At 50.7% G+C, this 19,538-nt stretch overlaps 7 protein-coding genes across 7 annotated transcripts; 3 read left to right on the forward strand and 4 right to left on the reverse strand.

Moving 5' to 3' along the window:
- Positions 1 to 905: 905 nt before the first annotated feature.
- On the reverse strand, positions 906 to 1,292 carry Z519_05445 (uncharacterized protein; the record flags this gene model as incomplete). The annotated part of the gene is made up of 1 exon (XM_016763185.1): positions 906 to 1,292. The coding sequence occupies one exon, from the start codon at positions 1,290 to 1,292 to the stop codon at positions 906 to 908; it is 387 nt and encodes a 128-aa protein (XP_016620798.1).
- A 49-nt stretch (positions 1,293 to 1,341) lies between these two features.
- On the reverse strand, positions 1,342 to 2,641 carry Z519_05446 (uncharacterized protein; the record flags this gene model as incomplete). The annotated part of the gene is made up of 3 exons (XM_016763186.1): positions 1,342 to 1,416; positions 1,471 to 1,587; positions 1,640 to 2,641. The coding sequence occupies 3 exons, from the start codon at positions 2,639 to 2,641 to the stop codon at positions 1,342 to 1,344; spliced, it is 1,194 nt and encodes a 397-aa protein (XP_016620799.1).
- A 592-nt stretch (positions 2,642 to 3,233) lies between these two features.
- Z519_05447 (uncharacterized protein) lies at positions 3,234 to 4,565 on the forward strand (the record flags this gene model as incomplete). Its single annotated transcript, XM_016763187.1, has 1 exon — positions 3,234 to 4,565. One exon carries the CDS (start codon positions 3,234 to 3,236, stop codon positions 4,563 to 4,565), a length of 1,332 nt encoding a protein of 443 aa, XP_016620800.1.
- Positions 4,566 to 6,605: 2,040 nt separating this feature from the next.
- Positions 6,606 to 7,966, forward strand: Z519_05448 (uncharacterized protein; the record flags this gene model as incomplete). Its single annotated transcript, XM_016763188.1, has 6 exons — positions 6,606 to 6,743; positions 6,795 to 6,831; positions 6,888 to 6,955; positions 7,014 to 7,396; positions 7,461 to 7,528; positions 7,581 to 7,966. The coding sequence occupies 6 exons, from the start codon at positions 6,606 to 6,608 to the stop codon at positions 7,964 to 7,966; spliced, it is 1,080 nt and encodes a 359-aa protein (XP_016620801.1).
- Positions 7,967 to 8,644: 678 nt separating this feature from the next.
- Positions 8,645 to 10,134, forward strand: Z519_05449 (uncharacterized protein; the record flags this gene model as incomplete). Its single annotated transcript, XM_016763189.1, has 2 exons — positions 8,645 to 8,744; positions 8,768 to 10,134. 2 exons carry the CDS (start codon positions 8,645 to 8,647, stop codon positions 10,132 to 10,134), a joined length of 1,467 nt encoding a protein of 488 aa, XP_016620802.1.
- A 1,876-nt stretch (positions 10,135 to 12,010) lies between these two features.
- On the reverse strand, positions 12,011 to 13,156 carry Z519_05450 (uncharacterized protein; the record flags this gene model as incomplete). The annotated part of the gene is made up of 1 exon (XM_016763190.1): positions 12,011 to 13,156. One exon carries the CDS (start codon positions 13,154 to 13,156, stop codon positions 12,011 to 12,013), a length of 1,146 nt encoding a protein of 381 aa, XP_016620803.1.
- A 552-nt stretch (positions 13,157 to 13,708) lies between these two features.
- Positions 13,709 to 18,922, reverse strand: Z519_05451 (uncharacterized protein; the record flags this gene model as incomplete). Its single annotated transcript, XM_016763191.1, has 1 exon — positions 13,709 to 18,922. One exon carries the CDS (start codon positions 18,920 to 18,922, stop codon positions 13,709 to 13,711), a length of 5,214 nt encoding a protein of 1,737 aa, XP_016620804.1.
- Between the last annotated feature and the right edge of the window lie 616 nt (positions 18,923 to 19,538).

Consider the following 19,538-nt stretch of genomic DNA (forward strand, 5'->3'; position numbering starts at 1 on the left):
GGATTCAACCTGTGTTATCTAAATACTCCATAGTCCCCCACTGTCTTTCTTCACCCTTACATTCTTCGACCTGGGTGGATTCTGATGGACAGTCGGGTTACATGTTGCCGCGCTCGGTGAGCTGGACAGAATTGCCATCCCTGAGAATGTTGAGGGGTTCATGGCCCAGCATCGAAGTTCGGTAACTACCACCCTTGAATTGCCTCACGAGGTTTCTCAGGGCGCATAGCCTTCGGCAGATGACTGCAGAATCTAAATTCGGCTTCTCCGCAGCCGTCCACCGATGAGGATGGCGGAAACCAGGGAGCTAACCGAGGTGAAATTACTACAGATGGAAATCCCAAAAAGCTACGCAACATCTCAACGCGCCGCTGATAAGGGGGACTGCGCCAAGCGAAGTCGGATACGAGCTTTTCCTCAGGCAGTCAAAGAAAGACCTTTGACCAGGAAGAGAACTCACCAACTACGCTGAACGGAGAGAGGAGAACCAAGGCTCGGGAAAGGTTCATTGGCAACCAATTGAACACTTTATTTTTCACACCACAACCTCTCCGCTTTTTCCGCTTCTGTCCCAATGACAGAGCGTACACAAGCGGCAGGCATCCTGGATCAAACACCACAGTCCGTTTGAGACTGGAGGACAACTTGGTCCGTTAGAAACATGATATCAGTGAGAAATCGACCAAAATAGCAGGCGAGATGAAAAAGCAAAGGCATCATTGGAAATGGAATGTTTTAACCCGACACTATTCCCTGAGCGAATCCTTTTAAACCAAAAAAGCGATCTCATTCTGTCCTCTTCGCAGCCGCTTTGGTAGGGGTAATATTCAGCTTCCCAAAGATCTTCCCCAAATTCCAGTCTTCTCTCAGATCAAGCATCATCACAAACGTGCAAGGGAGTGACCCTACAGAGTGTATCTGAACCCTTCCTTGTCTTCGATGAGGATCTCACCTCGGTCAGCCTTGTGGTTTGCGCGTGTGAAAATGAAGAAATTTTTGCAAACTAAGACCACCGTCAACACTTGCACAGCAATGACAGTGTCCAGGCCAGGCCGGTACTGAGGAGCATCTTTCTGTTGAAAGGCATTGCTGGCGATGATGCCACCAATCCCACCTCCAACGATCATAACAGCAGCACCAATGGCACGCTTCGATTGGCCCACGATGTTATTGTGCTGATAGCTGAAGATGGCAGGGATACTTGCGTTGTATGGTGCTAATCCCAGGAAGACACCAACATAACGAACACTGTTGGTTTTTGCATAGCCCATCCTAGAGAAGTCAGCGGACATGATGGGAATCAGGCATTTCTGCAGCGTACATGACAACCCCAACAATTGTCTAAATTGCGTTGAAAACAATGATGGGCCCCCGAATCATGAATCGGTCGCCGATATATGCCGCGATAAACATCCACTTCCCAGACAATCAGCAAATTTCGCTCAGAAAAAGCGACTCCGTTCAACTCACGATGGCGGCAAGCACGTATGGAGGAAAAATCAGAGTGTATGTCATGGGAATGGAATACCCCATTCCTGAATGGAGAATAAGTGGAAGAAAGTATGCGAATGAATACGCAACGGTATTCTGTATGCATCTGTCAAACCAGGTCCACAACTTCCTTGGAAACTGAACTCACATTGCAGAGAAGAAGGACACAATACTCCCATATCTTCCAGTCTTTCAAATGATTGAAAACCACCTGAGGAGAGAATTTCTCTGGAATGGCATCGCCACGATCGCGCTCAATGCGGGCTAAGATGACAGTGGCTTCATTTGGAGTCTGGAAACGGCGAAACCCCAACTTGCTTGGTCGAACTGCTTTGTCAGGGAAGTCGATCAAAAAGACCAAGACTACGATGGCCACAACGCAAGTGGTAATTCCCTCTGCAGAGAAAGTTGGATCAGTATCAGGGATCATGGGGGACAAGAAATAGCTAAAGGTCTCCATCAAGATTGGCTTACCAAAAATGAAGATCCATGACCAGCCGCCTAGCCCGGAAAGACCGTTGGCTTTCGACAATCCATATGCCAACAAGTTGGACAGACCGGATACGAGCATGCCTGCACCATAGAAGCCACTGAATCGAACTTGAACTTCATGGCGCACGTACCAGCATGATAACAGGTATATCAACCCCGGGAATAGTCCACCTTCGAACATGCCAAAGATAATTCGACAGAGCAGGAGCTCTCCCCAAGTCTTGCAAAAACCCATTCCAATAGTGAGAACGCCCCAGCAGAAGCCAATGGTGCCTAGGAACGAAGCTGGTCCGACTTTCCTCATGACAAAATTGGCCGGGAAGTCGCAAATGATATAGCCAATGAAGAACGCCATTGTCAGGATTGAGTAACGATTGCCGATGGAAAGTCCCAACGCTGCATCCATCCCGGCCAGCCGGGCGTTGGGCAGATTGAGTCGGTCGATGAGTGAGACGGCATAAAGTGCGCCGCAGAGTGGCAGGAGTCGCCTGTCAACTTTCCACCTCAGTTTCTTCTCGAGGTGTTTGTCGACTCCTCCTTCGGCGTCTAGAGCCTCTTTCAACTCGGCGTGCTTCAACTGTTCTTCGGCTTCCACGCCCTCGACATGCATGTGTTCTGGAGACATGTCTTTCTCTTGCATTCCAACGGAGATGTTCATCTTGATGATACACTCGGTCCGGGTCTGTCTCAGGACAAGTAAATATATTATTTTCAGGAGCTTATTTCATCGAACAAAGACCAAAGCGAATCGACGCGACCACGACGAAGGCCAGAGGAGTATATATATCCCAAGAACCGAGGATTCTTTCCCCTGGAGAAACCAAATTCCTGGAGTAATATGTGTACCTTTGACGCCGAGCCATGCCACGAGGTCTCACTTCCTTGTGCTAGCTAGACAGTATTTCTTGCTATGTGGTCCAGGCCTTTTCAGAAATGTTTGGACCCGAGAACTATCCCGAAAGAGGAAATATTCCCTCGGAAGCCAAGGCAAGGTGAAAGTTCACAGACTGGTGGACCTCAGTGCCATCGACTCAACTTCAAACCACTTGCCCTTTGAGGATCTGGCTGGAACTGGGCGAAGTAAAAAGTTTTGTCTCCTCCCTACGGAAAAAACCAATTGACTTCTACCGACCGCGAGAGGATCATCCGGCATGAGAAAGTGATATCAGTATCGGCACGACTACTGACTAGTCGACACATCTGCACTTTTACCACTGGAAGTTCCCTACAACAAGATACCCCTTTACACCATGTCTTCAACTCAAGTCGCCGAGGATGTCCATTACCGTGAGGACACGGCTGGTATTAACGGGACCCTTGGGAGTCGGCCAAAAATCCCAGAGCGCAATGGACATATCTCTTCAGTGACGCCAACTCCTCAAGCCAAAGAAGTGCTGGGATACCACGAAGCATTTCGATTTGGAGGGCATCTCCTTGCAAACAATGTGGCTCGAGTGGTGGAACAAAATCCTGGCTTGGGTAGAAGTATTCTGGACGGCTTCGGTGTCAACATGGCCACTACTTCCCTCGGATATCGCGAATGGGCCTTGATCTCGATCGCCAGCCTGACTGCTATGGGTGACACCAGTGATCAATTGAATGTGTATGTTGAAGGGGCACTAAACCGTGGTGCCACAGTCGAGGAGATTCTTGACGTATTCAAGCACGCCAACGCATTTGTCGGAGCTCCACGAGCGGTCAATGCCGTACGGAGGACATGGGATCAGTTGTCTCAGTCAGGCCCGCGCAACCCAGACGGGTATACGGAAAAAATCATTCGGCTCGGCGACCATGAGACACTTGTTCGAGATACTGGGGGACCAGGAATACCAATTATCCTCATTCCTGCTTTAAGTATGGATGGCAGAATGTGGCGAGAAGTCCTCCCACTTGTCGCTGCATCTGGTCCTCGCGTCATCGCTTATGATCTTCGCGGCCATGGCTATGCCCGGGGGGCACCACTCACTCGAAGTCTTGAGCATCTATGCTCGGATTTAGACCTACTTCTCAACACTCTGAACATAAAATCTGCGGACATCTACGGTGCTTCGTACGGCGGAGCTGTGGCGCAATATTTCGCTCTCGACTACCCAAGTCGGACACGCTCGCTGGCGGTTCTCGCAACAGCGGGCAAAGCGCCGCCCATTCTGGCAACGACAGCTACACGTGCGGAGCAGAATGGCATGGACTCTTTGGTCGTAGAGTCTATCATTCGGTGGTTCCTGCCCGAAACTATCGCCGAGAATACTTGGTGTGTGCGGTACGCGAGAGGCTGCGTCCGTCGAGCAAGAATCGAGGATTGGGCCGCCGCTTGGAGAGCTATGTCCCAGCTGGATTGCTTGGATAGACTGCAGGAACTGAAAGTTCCCGTGTTGTCACTATCCGGGAAGCAGGATTTGTCGTCTACTCCGCCAATGATGCAGGCGATCGCAGATGCCTGCAAGAATACAACCGCCGAGTTTCAAAGCATCGATCCGGGGACGCACATAATGGTTATGGAGATGCCAGGGCCTGTTGCTGAAAAGTTGTCTGCGTTTCGGAAGAAAGTTGACGCTTCGGTATTGACTAATGAGTTGATATAGCGCCACGGATGGCGGGCTCTGATTAGACGTCCGGTGGGTGGATGGGGCGTGTCACAGGTAACCATTCCCGCAATGGGAAGGCTGATTCCAGTTCAGGGGCCACGAACCAGGGACAAACGTACGGCTCATTTTCCGTAAGTATGCCGCGGACATACGGGGTATTTAGTGTGGCAACAAGCCATGTCACAATTAAATGGCGATCAGCTTGCGGAACCCAGAGGCGAATCAGTTTGTCCCTAGCCTGAGATATCTCGGGGACTCAGCGGTACTACAACCATACTCCACCCCCACAATTGTGGGTTTAGGATAGAGATGTTTTCTGGGGTTGCTCGGTTTGGATCCTGAAGACGCTGGAAGATCTGAAATATCCACGAGGTCTGTCCCAATCTTAGTTACCCCCAAGGGCCTTGGCTTCATAATGGGGGTTGGGCAATCGACTACGCTTGCCCTCTGCTTCCCCTAAGGTACCTATGCGATTTAGGTTTGCCAGTGGCCTATTGGTGTCTTTGAATGGAATGATTTTCTAGTACTCGAGTCGTGGACCTGCAGATACGATCAACGATGATGGTAACGCGGAAAGTTCCTGGCCTGAATAAACCTCGACTAGGAGGACCCGTCACTGCCTAACGAAGCGAGACCCACCCCCAGAACCCCCAGACTCCAGCCCTCAGCGAGTCATGGCCTTGCCCAGGAAATTGTCCAACGCACCTAAACCTGACCTGTGCCCTGGTAAACCGCTTCCCCGGCCATCGCCAAACACTCACTAGTTGCCTGGTTAGGCGAACAAAAAAGGGCGGCTCAACTCTATGCGGTACTCGGCAGACTGAATCAAATTACGCAGCGTGCAGAATCGTTCGTTAGAACATTCTGGACCTTCAGCACAGAATCAGGGGCTTTGGGAGCCAACATTTTTACTGTTGAAATCGAGTGTCGTGTGTCTTCTTTGAAACTTCCCGATGTTGCAAGAGAACAGCTTCCTCAGGAACACCCCTTTACTGACTTCACGGAGGCTCTAACCGAGATCGACAAGGCCCGAACAGGCCGTGTTCGCTAGGGTCAGCTCTTCACGGTTCTCTCGTGCTCTCACAGGATTGAGCCACCTGGGGGTCTAAAACGTGGCAATTACGAGCCCACAAATTTCCCGCGAGAGAAAATACGAGCGAGGAGGGTTTTAATCGAGGAAATCGACACCCCGGTGGAGTGATATTGCAACGTGGGCGAGCCCCATAAACTTTTCAATACGTTTCAAGTGCCTTAACGGCGGCTTAACTGAAACTGGCTTTTACTTGCACGGAGGCAGGCCCGAAGTTTCTTCACTAGAACCTTCGAATTCCTCTCCCCCGCGATTTGATTCTCGCTAGGGTAGGGATTGGCTGAAAGTTAACTAACATTTGGTGGTTTTAATTCAGTCTCTAAATCACAACCAAGGCCCTATCCCTTTAATATACGAGGTATGGACGAGAAAGACTCGGACAAGGAACACTGGCTCTTTGGAATGGCCCCTCCCCCGTACGGGGCCCCTTTCATCGCTCTACGAACCTTGAATTGGGTGGAGAGTCTCGAATCTACATATATTCATGGACTCTCAAATCTGCGAACGGTTGCAGTATCGCTCTTGGTGCACTAGGTCAATGTGAGGATTCGTTTAGCAATGATGTTGTTCCTCCCCTTATTGTTGCTGGTCTCATCCGTCTTTCCAATCCACGCACAAACTTTGATTGATCAATTGCCGTTATGCGCTGTATGATGCCACCTGGGACATCGTCCAAATTGAGCTTGCGGACTCACATCATAAACAGGTCGACTGCGTTTCCAAAGCGATTCAGAGCATTCCATGCCCCGCAACCAACAAAGAATGCATCTGTAGCGATCCCCAGTCCCTGTTCATGGGCGTCGCGGCGTGCGCTGGCGCCAATTGCACCGTTAGAGAAACCCTGTGTTTGTCCAACAAATCCCCTTTAGCAATGTCAGACATGCTGACCCCAAGTGCCAGCATCGGAGAACTCTGCGCTGGTGTTCTGTGATGTCCCACGTCGAGACATGTCAACGGAATTAGATGCTATAAGTGGGACATTTGGCGGCCTAGTAATTCTCATCGTTCTCCTGAGAATGACCACTCGAATGCCTCCCTTCAAGGCTGCCTTTGGTTGGGACGACGGGCTTATCCTGGTCTCTGCGGTGAGAATCCCTGTCTGGCTTCGTCGAAACTTGTTCACTCATGCTGGGCAGGCGTTTGCCATATTCTCGTCATTGAACACTTTTATAAGTACGTGGCAAGGGAAGCATTTGCGCTTGGTTGGGAAAGTTAACGCTGGAAACAAGTGACGCACTACGGGTTCGGGAGAGACATTTTCACGATACCGCCAGATGATATCGAGACCGTCTTGAAAGTGAGCACAGATACCATCATATACAAGATCTTCTCGCGACGGCGCTGATCCCTACCAGATGTTTTACGCAGGAGAAATGACTTACGACATCACCAACGCCGTGACCAAGATTTCCATCCTGGCATTCTACTTGCGCATCTTCACAGATCCGAAATTCAAGATATCGGCATATATTCTCATGGGTTTCGTCGCGGCGTTTTTGGTGGCTATCTTGCCGGCCACCATCTTCCAGTGCACTCCCATCTCTTACATGTGGACCGGATGGACCGGCGAGACGGAGGGCCACTGTATCGACGTCTCTTCATTGACCTGGGTGGCGTCTTCCGTCAACATCATTCAAGATATTGCTGTCATCTTGTTGCCGATCCCGCACTTACTCAAGCTGTCGCTTTCACGGAAGAAAAAGATCCAGATCGTCTCCATGTTCTGTGTTGGTTTATTGTAAGTCCGCTCCTCTATTTCTCGAGCCCTCAGTCTACATGATTACTAAACATATATCCTCCAGCGTCACCGTTGCCAGCATAGTACGTCTGTCAAGCCTCATTCGATTCAAGGCCACTCTGAACTTCAGCTGTGAGTCGCCATAATCTCTAGACTATCCGCACTCTACTTACACACTCCGCAGGGGACTACGTCGCCGTCTGCTACATGTCGGTCGTCGAAATCGACGTTGGTGTAATCTGCGCCTGTATGCCCGCAATGCAACTCCTCCTGCGCCGTGTCGCACCGCGCCTCTTTGGATCTACCGCCGACAAGTCCTCCTATCTGCACCCTCACACTGGTGGCCCCCGCTCACAATCGCGGACCTTCCGCAATACGGGCACCCGCCACTCCATAGCGCCGAACACCATCACAAAAACTCTGACGGCGACCGTGACCGAGGTAGCAAAAGATTCCGACTCGGTTATGGAGTTGGTCGACAATCCCAACAAGAAAGGCAATAGCCATGAGGGTGGGTCATTTGCCACGATGTCGTCAGCAGACGATGGCAACAAGCCAAATGGCTGGTAGAGATGGAGAATAATAATAGCCGTTCCTCTAAGAGGGAGGGATTGGTTAGGGCGAAGATTGCAGACAGCAGAAGACCCAGCAGTTTGATGTCACTCCAATTAAGATTCTTTGCACATTGCCCAGAGAGGTACGCCACCATTCTGATTGTTATTTTATTGGCATAAACCCAAGCCGTGATTCATGACTTTGATATTCACGATTCAAAGTATGCTAAACAGTCCGACCGTACCCCGTGTAGCAGTAGCGGACATCTACGTAGCGTTTGCGGTCATCATTCTGATGTTGTGAAAGCGCAAAGGCCGTAAACTCATTCGCCCGGGCAAGTCTGAGCAATTGAGAAGGCCTTTCAAAGAATGTGGGGGAGGCGGATAATACATTCAGGAGCCCTTTCGGCATTTTCTGCCATGGCAATATTTCCTAAGACGGTAATGGCCTTTTTTGCGGATCCCCAGACTTTCCAGGTTTCATTTCGAGGGGTTAGACTGTGTCTGTTACCGTGCTTTCTCAGAGCTTGACCGTCGGTTGGGTGGAGCTCGTAGGGACTGACGTCTGCGAATCACTCACGCCCAGCTCGAAACATATATGTAGCACTCGTTCGGCCAGGCCAAATTCGCGATAATAGTAATCCACAAAAAGCGAACGCTGTTCATAATTCGAGTACGGTGAACCACTGTCGATATGTATGTTCAATCGAATGGTGAAGACCAAATCACTGATGTGGTTGTGTTGGGAACGGGGCCTGGCGGGCTCGCTTCAGTTGGCGCTGCTGTGGAAGCGGGTGCGCAAGTTATCGCGATTAAGCATGCAACGACATTGGAGGAAACGGGACCTGGTCGACGGGCTGGGTCACATTCGTGAACAGTCAAATGCAATGCGACCAAGGCATCGGAGACTCCGTCGATTTGTTCATGCAAGATTGCGAGAAACTGATCGAGGAATGCAGCGTCCGCTGCGGCGTACAATGGGACCCCGTTCTCGCGAGACTCTACGCAAAGGAGAGCGGCGAAATGTACGACGTACTCACCAAAAGGGGCGTGAAATTTCCTCGTCTCTCCAAGCGTCCTCTCCAAACGTCTGTTCCGCGTCTGGCCGCCGTCGAATCAACCGATCAATTTGCTAGGGCGTTCGAACCCGACTTTGCCGGCCCAAATGTACGCACCTACTTGAACAGTACCGCAGTGAGACTGATCATGGAGAGTGGACGTGTTACGGGCGTTCACGTGCGGCCGAATGACTCAACACCAACTTTCAAAGTGTTCGCCAAACAGGGTGTCATCCTCGCCACGGGAGGATATCAAGCTAACCCAGCCCTCCGTCAACACTATCTGCCAACGGTGAGGGACAGCTGGTACCCAGGACTGCCAACATGCCGTGGAGATGGTCATCTCCTTGGTCAAGCAATTGGAGGGGATCTGATCAACATGTCAATGATCCCGCCTATCGTGGCCATAGCTTCTGCCCTGACAGATGAAGCAATTGCAGTGAATTCCAACGGCGAGCGGTTCCACGACGAAGCAGGACCTTATCAATATCGAGTGGAAAAGCTGAAAGAACAACCTGGCCAGATCGGCCATTATATCTTCGATGCGGCCACAGCGGCCAGCAAGGAGCGTTATGTGGATCAGCTTGGTTCGGGAGTCGGAAAGGCGAATACAATGGAAGAGCTTGCGGCTCTGATCCGTGTTCCAGCCCAAGTTTTGATAAACTCCGTCAAGACCTGGAACGATTTCGTTAGTTCCGGCGAGAAAATTGACCCTTTGACAAATAGGGTCGACTTCACAGCCCACACAATCACAGATCCCCCGTTCTATACATCGGCCTTGGTTCCTGGGGTCAGCTTGACATGCGGAGGGTTCCGTACCACAACATCTCTGCAAGTCATTGATGTGTTTGGGGAGCCGATTCCTGGCCTCTTCGCCGTGGGAGATGTCGCGGGCGGGCTCACACCCACTGCCGAAATGGGCGGCACTCATCTTGGAGGAGGATTTGTGCACGGCTGGAGAGCAGGTAAAGCGGTCGCAACCGGACAATTGGCCAAAACCCACCATAAAGAGGGCCGCACTTTTGGACAGTTTGTCCCTCAGAAGGCGACGTTGGAGTTGAAGATCCCTATCATTAGTGGTGTTGCGACAGCGGATCAGGCATCTGGGTCAAAAGCCAGACTGTAAGCGCGTTGGACGCGCAGAGCAAATAGATCGGGACCCTCACACTGCTCATTCATCAATCTTCTGTCGCACATTGTTTGGGACTGGCGAATTGGTGTGGTCTGATACTAGTAGTTTTTGATCTGTTCATTCAGCAAACACTAGAGGACATCAATCCATGAACTCTCCTTGTAAAGTGAGCCTCAAGGGGGCGAGGCTAAGCCAAAGTTAAGCTGGGTAGGAGGCCAATCCATGCATGAAGCGGGACGCTAGGATTTGGGGCCGAATTCGTGGTCGGTTAAGCTGAATCCGAGCCTAGCCCATCAGATAGTCGGAGGATTAGGGGATTCTGCTGTAGAGATGTCGTGTAGGATTAGCTTGTTGATCGTGATTATGTCCTCTTCTAGGCTGCCGGGAAAGGTTCTCAATCGACATGGCCTTTCTGTCATTCCCTCTGCTGTCACTTCTGCCTCCACTTGTTCCAATTTCCAGCTCTTGACGATACTTCGTACCAGCGCAAGTTCGTCGGAAGGTCAGAATGCAGGGCCACTTACCCCAGCTACTACTTGCTTCATGTTATCTTCCTCCATTTTCCTGTGGTCATGCTCAGGTGCTGCTGCGGGCTTTACTGATTAGTCAAACCTTTCGCGAAGCAACAGACGGAGAGTGAGATTCAGTATAGCGACGCGTGTCCAAATCAGATTTTCAGGGCGCCATGTAACACCAATAGTCCAGTCGCCCTCTTTCATTCATTTTTGTCACCTATTTTCGTGTGGATAGAAGGATTCGAAGAGGGAAAATGTTGTACACAGAGCGAGAGTTGTTCTATCTGATTGATTGTGTCCTGTCCCTCTGCCTATTCAGAGAGACTCTGCCTGTTTATATACACTTTGGCCTGTGATTCGAGGGCTTTTCCTGAAACCTCCTATTTCATCGTCACGCTACCGCAGATCGAGATCAACGGTGTTGAGGTAAGTGGCGCAGCTGGCGAGATAGTTAACGTATCAGGTGTTTTGCCACAGTGGCGATCTTGCAACGATGTCAACAGAAAAGACCTGAGGCATTAGCAAGAGAGTCAACTTTTCTAGGTCAATATCTTCTGGAGCCAGAGCAATTGGCTTGAGTGTAGCTTTGTCGGTGCTGGGCTATGAACTCGACCTAGAAGTTCAAGTTGTATACCGAGAGGATTGTTGAAGACTTCATCCAATGGCGAAAGTTCCAATATAAAATAAATATCCATCCCTGGAGAAACGCCAATCGCCAAGTGACCTAACGTTCCTACATCTCTCCCGAACAAAGATTAGCTGTTGACAGGGTCGCGAGAGCGTGACTGTAGCAAACCAGCTAAGACGCTAAGGTGTTTTGCCAACTGTGGAAACTACCTCAACCTCGTTGTTCTCGCAGACCTGTGATAGGATGGCGACGGAATAGGAGGTTTCAGGAATGCTCTTCAGGTTACAGGCCAATGTTTATATAAACAGGCAGAGTCTCTCTAAATAGCCAGGAGGACAGAACACAATCAAGCAGATAGATCCACAACTGTTCTGTGTACAACATTTTGCCTCATCAGCAGTTCCTTCTGTTGTATACATCTGTGGCCTATGTCTTGAAGCAGTCCGGTGAGTCTTGAAAAGGGGAAAAACTCCTAGAAGCGCCCCCTGAAGTACAGCAGACCATACCACTTCCGCACTACCACCGCCTGTAACTAAGTCACATGAAGCCTGATTAAAGTGACCATGGAGCAATACAAAACGGATACTAAGGCTGCAAGGAGTGTTGGGGTTGGATTCCGACCGAAAAAAAACTAAAAATTAAAACTTCCGTGTTGGCCCTGTCGTGGCTCTTCCTCTCTGCCTTCCCCCTTTACCTTCCTATCCCGGGACTCAAAGCGTGCCGCTCGCTAAGTCTGACCACTGCATTCGACTAACCTGACAATCCGCAGCTCCACGGGACTACACTGAGCGGCCCAATTATCAATGTATAGATTATAAAAGTCGCCACTGAGACACTGCCAGAAAGTGGTGGTTCCGCCGAGCGCAAGCGTGCGCATACCGTCCCCGCCATTGTCAATGTTGCCGCCGCCCTCAGCGCCAGAGGAGCTTATGGTGTTAGTGACAGGACAGATGCTCCACCCGCTAGTATAGATGGCGCCAGACTGGGGCGGACCGTCGAATTGGAACTGGTAGTTCGACGCGATGTAGCCGGTGCGATTGAATGCGTCGTATAGACTGTTGTTTGTCAGAGTGAGGCGGAGCGTCGAGCTTGTGAGACATGATACCATGGATAGGGTTTGCGATTGTATCGGACCTGATAAGGAGGAAGTGAACGACGATGACGACGACGACGCAGCGGCGGAGATGGTACTACCACCGTTGAGGGATGCCGGATTTGATGACGAGGCCTGGGTGGGTAATATGCTTAGTTCAAGGCCCGACGATGGCGATGGTGACGAGGCTCTTGGGCTGGGGGTCGGGACCCGGTGAGTAGAGATGCTGCACGCTTGTCCAAGCACCGTCGGCGGCTTGCTCGGTACAACAGATGGATTTACCACTTGTAGAGGAAAAGGAACAGGAACGGCAACATTCGAACTCGGGGCTAGCGATGACGCCGTTGCCTGTGGTTCCATCATAGCAACGACAGGCACATCTGTAACGACGGGGCCCTGAATCTGCCCGTCACTGATCTGAGACACGGGAGCCACAGGAGTCACTATGGTGATGGTTGCCGTGTGCATTCCTCCTTGGACCTGACCGTCGCCGATCTGGAAGATGGAGCCCATGGTCAAGATCGGAGCTGGCGGCTGTTGTCTCGCGCGCAGTTTTCCGGCAGCAGCACTGCTGGACTCCGAAGACGAGGAAGGTAAAGAGATATTGATCAGTGCAATACCAAAGATACCAGGGAATGTTCCTATGCATCCCAGTGGTGGGGGTTGCTGTGGAGTTACTACTGCCGTCACCGCTTGTGGTTGTGCGATCGGCGATGGATGTACCCAGGTGTGAAAAAGGAAGAAGAAATAAAAAGTATGGATCATCCTTTTTTGAGACATCTTTTGGGGAATGTGAGGGAAAGATCAGCGTGGAATCGAGTTGTTGAAATGGGCGGAATGAGTGTCGAGGGAATGAATGATTCTATATATACCTTTGGGAAAGGCATGTCTGAGAACTCACCTCGTGCTAAATCCTCCGCCTGGAAAGTGCATATTGGATGCATAAGGCTGGCTGTGAGTCCGTGCGGCATCTAGAAAACACCCTCAGGAATGCAAGGCTCTGAGAAACAGACGAGGCTGGCGTAGATGTTGAGGCAAGGCTGGCAAGATCCAGGAGGTGGCTAGGGATCAACCAGGATTGTGCCAAGGCTCAAGCTGTACAGGTCAACAATCCACCTCGACAGACGCCATTAGTGTCCTGTAATGATTCATCATTCATGCATTCGTATGTAATAACACAAAGCTGCCAGTGTTGTATGATTATCCAACACTTCTCAACCAGCAGCCAGACAGAGTCAAAGCCTCATAGTCTCCAAAGAACTGAAAGCAAGGACTTTTTTGAACTCCATCACCCCATCGATGTCGCAGAAAAAGAAGCTGTTGTACAATCATTCAACCATTAAATACATCACCCTCATCGCCCATGGGCGTTCCAGGCGTCACGCCCCGCCCAGCATCATCCACATCGTCCCCGTTCCTGTCTTTACTGCCGGCTTCTTCCACAGCCTCGGTGACCGACTTCACAAGCACTCCCCGGCCTTTCAATTTATCCCATGTCTCATCCTTCCTTCTCAACCGTTCACGAGAAAAACTCAGTCCGTCAAGCTGAACCAGATTTTTGCAGTGCGCCGCCAGCAATAACTCGATTGTACGTCGCTTTAAGCCTGTAACTTCATCAAGCACCTTCGTCCAAGACGCATCTTCTGTCTCCGACCCGTCGGGCAGATAGTATCGTGCCAAGTCTGAGTTTGCCGCTTTAGCAGACGCAGGACTATAGAATCCTACAGTCAGAGGATTTTCGCGGAGGTCGATGTGCTTCAGTGACGGAAGCCTAGACATGATCAGGCATGTTCGCCTCATCTTTTGCACTCGATTCTTCGCCAGTAGCAGCGTATTCAAATGCACCAACTTTCGCAATGGATCAACATTTTTGATGGCATTGAAATTCACGTTCAAGTGCCGGCAATTGGGAAAGAATAGCCCGAATCGTTCAGGAAGTTCCGAAATGCCACAGGCTGCGATCTCCAGTTCCCGGAGGTTATTTTGAGGCGATGACGGTAATTTCAATGTCCCGTTAACTGCCAAGTTTGATGATAGACGGATCTGTCGGCACTCGTTCGGTGTGGATAGAACTAGATCGACAATATCCGATTGTTCTTTCTGTTCTCTAAGGGACAAAAAGTCTAGGTGATATGCCGACTGAAGCCCCTGAATATCCTTAATTTTGTTGTTGTCAAGATCCAGATGTCGAAGAGCTCGCATATGCTTCAAAGCAATCAACTCTAGTTCGTTGTGGACTAGTCGTAGCTTCTGTACCGGAATGTCCTTGTCACCACATGACGTGGGGAAATTCTGCAGAGCATTGTGAGAAAGATCAAGGTCTTCGAGGGCAGGCAGAGAGCCGAGATTCCTAACTTCTTCCAGTTTGTTGTGGCTAAGGTCTAACGCCTTTAGTCGCCTTAAATCACATCCTTCAAAATCGGCCCTTGTTAGGTCGTTGCCGCTGAGTTTGAGTTCAAGGAGACCGTCCAGATCTAAGATGCCGTCAATGTTCGAGATCCGATTATTGTTGGCATTCAGGCTGCGCAGATGAACTAGCGAACTGAAACCTTCCAAGCTTTCCAATTGATTTCCGGACACATCGAGATACTGAAGATTCTGGAGATGACTCCACGAAGTTAGGTCATTAACCAAGTTCTTCTGGATATCAAGAATCCGCAAGGTAGACGGCAAGCCACCCAATTGGGAGATTTTGTTGCTGGACATACTCAATTCTTCTAGACATGGACAGTAATCTTTCAGACCATGAACGGAGGACACCTTGTCTGGAGCAAGCGTCATTCGGCGAAGTTGGTCCCAGAATAGTTCGTCAGGTGCCGCGTCTGTGATGGCCTTGATGAGCTCATCCACAACTAACGCCAGCGAGCCATGAGCTTGCCGTAACGCATTCGGATGCCTTCTCTCGTCAACATAGCTCTGGTCGGGATCCCTAGGTTTGTCAACTTGGTGTAGGGAAAAGTCTGATAATGGAGTCAAGCAAAGAATACTTGAAGCTTTATTGCTCGTCTTTTGCAGTTTTGCTATGGTCTTGGGTGGCGCTGGTGTTACGACATTCGAGTGTTTAACCTGGACAAGGCTCATCCGGGGCTGAAAATGTTCTTCGTCGTCCTCTACAATAGGAGATATTGTCCGAGGCTGAAAGGTGACGACTCGTTCCTGACTGAGCTGCCGCACTTGATTACTCTTTTTGAAGGAGTCCCTGGAAAGAGGCCCCATAATTTTTGGCGGCGACTCCTGCTCACGATGTCCAACATCAAGATCAATTTCTGAATCATCAAGGGGAAGTTCATCTTCACGTGGCAGGTCGTCGAAATCGTCCTCGCCAAGATTTGCGTAATTGACCTGAGAGACAATCGGGGACGAAAACGCAATCGTAACGGCTCGAGGTTGCTTCCGATCGTCTTTGAGCTGGCTTGGAGGCTTGGACGGAACACCACTATGGAGCTTTGCTTCGTGCGCTGAAGCCTTGGAGCGGAGGGAGCTCTGGTCAATCTCCTCCATGTCCTCCTCGGCTGCGATTTTGCACTGAGGTTTGTCACTTACGGGGTTCGCCCCTGGGTCCGGTAAGCGACGCAGTGAAGCTTGAGAGTCATCTCTGGCGTCAGGTGCATTGATGGTAGATATCATTTCTTTCTGGTCCGTAGCCGCTTTGACATGTAATGTATTAGACTGCAGTTCCCGTTGCTCATCAATACTCAGGTCAGGGATGTCCTCGAAAGGATCGTCTTCGGTCAGTGTTTGCCGGTCCTGTCTGCTCATCCGTTTGGAGTCGTCATTTGTAGATGCCTTCTTAACCCATACCTTCTTGTCGTGATCGAATGTCATTGCACCAACGCGGTCAGGAATCGATACGGTACCGGAAGAAATAACACCCTTTTGACCAGATGCCGATGATCTTGTAGGGAAAGACTGCTGAGTTGAGCTGTGATTGGAATGTTGAGTGTGGGCCGTACGATCCTGTGTCCAGTCCTGTTGACCGTCGACCGTGGAACTCGAATACTTGCGTTTTCTCATGGTTTCGGTTGCATTTAGAATGCGCATGTTCGGCGGATTGCTCTCTTGCAACTCTTCCAGAGCCGTAGTTCCGGCTGCTTCACTAATAATAACATTGTCTGCTGGTGCAAGAGTGCCAAACACCGAAGCGCTGCCCAGAGCGTCCATATCGTCTTCGTCGCGATATCTGCGCAAATAGCTCGCTGTTCTCGAGTCATGGCGTGCGTGACGGCGGTCCTGGGAGGGCCGTGGCACATGCTCTCGGGATGGTGGTCGAGAAAAATCATCCTTAGTAGAGTCTGCATCAATATCCAGATCAAGTATGGCATCTGGATTCAACTCTGACACTTCAGCCGGTTCAGTGATGTTTGGCAGAGCAGCAACAGGCTTGGGCTTCCCTCGAGAACGAATGAACTGCATAACTTTGTTGGCTTCCTCCATGTAGTCCTTGGTGGCGAGCGATGCTTTGCGTGAATCACTATTCGTCTGTGCTGCCTCCTGTGCAAATGAGGCCAGTTCTGCGGCCAAAGCCTCGGTGAGATCTTCGTTGGCTGGTTCGGGGCCCGTCTCTTGGTCAGCACCTTCGGCACCTGGTTCTAAGGTGGCACGCGTGACAGAAGGGGTCCTTCTCGCTGATTTTGGTCTCAAAAGGTCGCTTGAAACAAGCACTTCTGGATCTGCCTCGATCCCTTCATCATCACGTCGAGCATCCCTTTCCTTCTTACCCGCATAGGTGGTTGCTTCACCGAGCTCGGCGATTTTAACTTCAATCTCATTGTCTGGCGGGGGCACTGGATCATTGACATGTGTCTTGCGTCGTTTAGTCGTTCTATCCTCCTCGATGTGACCCATGATCTCCCCCCGTTCTTCGCTTCCTTGACTTAGTTCAATCCCGACACCCCCCGGGGTCGATTCAGGAATATTCGCAGCCTGCGTCGAAACAGGTTGGAAGATTCTATCTTCTGGCTTCACTAATGTTGGCTCAATGGGAGATGGCCTTCGGACGTTTTGCTCAAAGCCGAATCCATCAAGCTCACCTTGACCGAACTGGCTCATACGAAACTCGATCTCTTGGGCTTCATCTGCTAAGGAGGGAACGTCAACTCTCTCGCAAGAGTCTTCAGGCTCCTCGAAATGGCTCAAAATACGCATCAATTTATTGTTCGTGTACGTGTCTCGATTTCCGAACAACTTCAATGGGCTTCCAGAAGAGGCGGGGCGGTTGTGATTGTCCGGATGGTGGACAATACTGGTATCCTGAGGCGTGGTTGGAGCACTTGCACTGAGCTTACTCTGATCTATACTGTGGTCGAGAAGAGGGGAATTCTGAGGCGGCGAGCTGTGAAAATGGATGTCGGCTCGGGAGATTGGTTCCATTTGCAAAGGCTCTTGGCTCAAGCTGAGACTTTTGCGGAGGAATGAGGCTTCATTCGAACGGCCCCCGCGTCGCGAATTGATGAAGCCCCCGTGTGAGATGAAGTCTTGTGTACCCATAGACAGGTCATCGGGTAAAGATTGGGAGGTCAAATCAGGTAGTGGTTCGTCCTTGAAATGTTCTTCCGTGTCCTGCTTTCTCACATAACTGATGTGACTGTCGCTCAAGCTCGACCCAGGACGATCTTCCTCCTCCAGGGCAGCGCTTTGTAGTTTGCTTTTCAATGCCTGTATATCAACATCGGCTCGCAACACTGTATCGCGGATCGAATTTTGCTTTGATACCGTGACCGGGCTGATGAACTCGTTTCGCAATTCTTCTTGACCACTGATCGTCCTCCATCGTGGATCTTGCGCATCATAGCCTTTCGGCGATGATGGGGTGGAACGACATTTCTCAACACGCTCGAGGGACTGGACTCGCTGCTTTACCAAGCCTCGGAGGGATCCAGTTCTGACAAGGTCAGACGATACTGCAGACAGGTTGTGTTGCTCCAGCTCTTCTTCTTCATTGACCTCTTCCAAAATCTCAAGATTCACACGACTTCTGTTTGTTCGATAGCTGGAGTACTGTTCGGGAAAGGGATTGAAGGCAGGCAGATTGAAAGGCTTCCTGCTCAAGCTAGTTTCTTGTTGTTCAACGCTGTCGCTCCGTAACTGTGAAGTATTTGGCAATTTAAAAACGCCTTCTAGTTTAGAGGGTGAGAAGAGGTCGAAGCCGTCGCTATTGATGTCTTCTCCAGCGGCAAGCCGTCTCTTCCATTCTGGTGTCTCTGCCAGAGAAGGCTTCTCGTGGATGGAGTGATGTTGTACTGAATTCTGGGATTCTGAGAAAGTATTTGATGTCCGGCGCGGCAGGCTTGAGTATTTCTGTGAATCCGAGGCAGCAGGTAGATTCAGACTGGAGGCGCTGCGTTCGCGCAGGATGGATTGGGCACTCTGGCGAGCTTGTCCGCGAGTTGAGCGATGTCTCAGAAAGCTCCCCACCGACGAATCTTTGCGGATGTTGTTTGCGAGGTGCGGAATGCGGCTCTGCGAGTGGTTGAGAGAAGGCGCAGGTGAGGATGAGCGGTGTTCAGACTTCCAGTCTTCAGAAAGCGAGTCGAGCCATGGTTCCATTGTGTGTGCGTCGTGATATTGGGGAAGAAGTGGAGGTAATGGCTGAATGAAATGCGGATGAAGTGGTGGGAGAGGGAGTGTGTGCTATCAATGGTTCGGATCGCGTGTGGGAGCGCAAGTCAATGCTCAAGAAGGCGTCCCGGGTATCGCATACAGGGAAACAATGTAGACTGTAAGCATAGCGAAGTGGCTGTTGGACTGTCCGAACTATCATAGAGCAGGCGGGACATAAGTGGTTGATTTCCAAGAAATTGGAGCACGACGCGCCCTGATGGTGGATTGTGTGTGTGTGTGTGTGTGTGTGCGCTTGTATGTCTTCCGATACTTTTCTCCGCGCTCCGTATTTTGTTGCCCCACAACACCATCAACACTATCAGCACCATCAACGCCATGAACACGACGCAGCCTTGTTGCTAGGCAACCCATCAACCTACTCGTCCACCATCACCACCACCACCACCTCCTCCAACCCCCGCCATCAACCACGCTGTGTTCGTTCCGTTCCCAACATATACGTAATTCCTCAGTCGGAATACTTCGACCACGTGTCTCGAGAATTCAAGGCAAGTCAATTGCTGCTCGGTCGCCCACGGAACTGGAAATCCTAGGCACCCTC

This window comes from Cladophialophora bantiana, assembly GCF_000835475.1.
Source record: "Cladophialophora bantiana CBS 173.52 unplaced genomic scaffold supercont1.7, whole genome shotgun sequence".
NCBI lineage: Eukaryota > Fungi > Ascomycota > Eurotiomycetes > Chaetothyriales > Herpotrichiellaceae > Cladophialophora > Cladophialophora bantiana.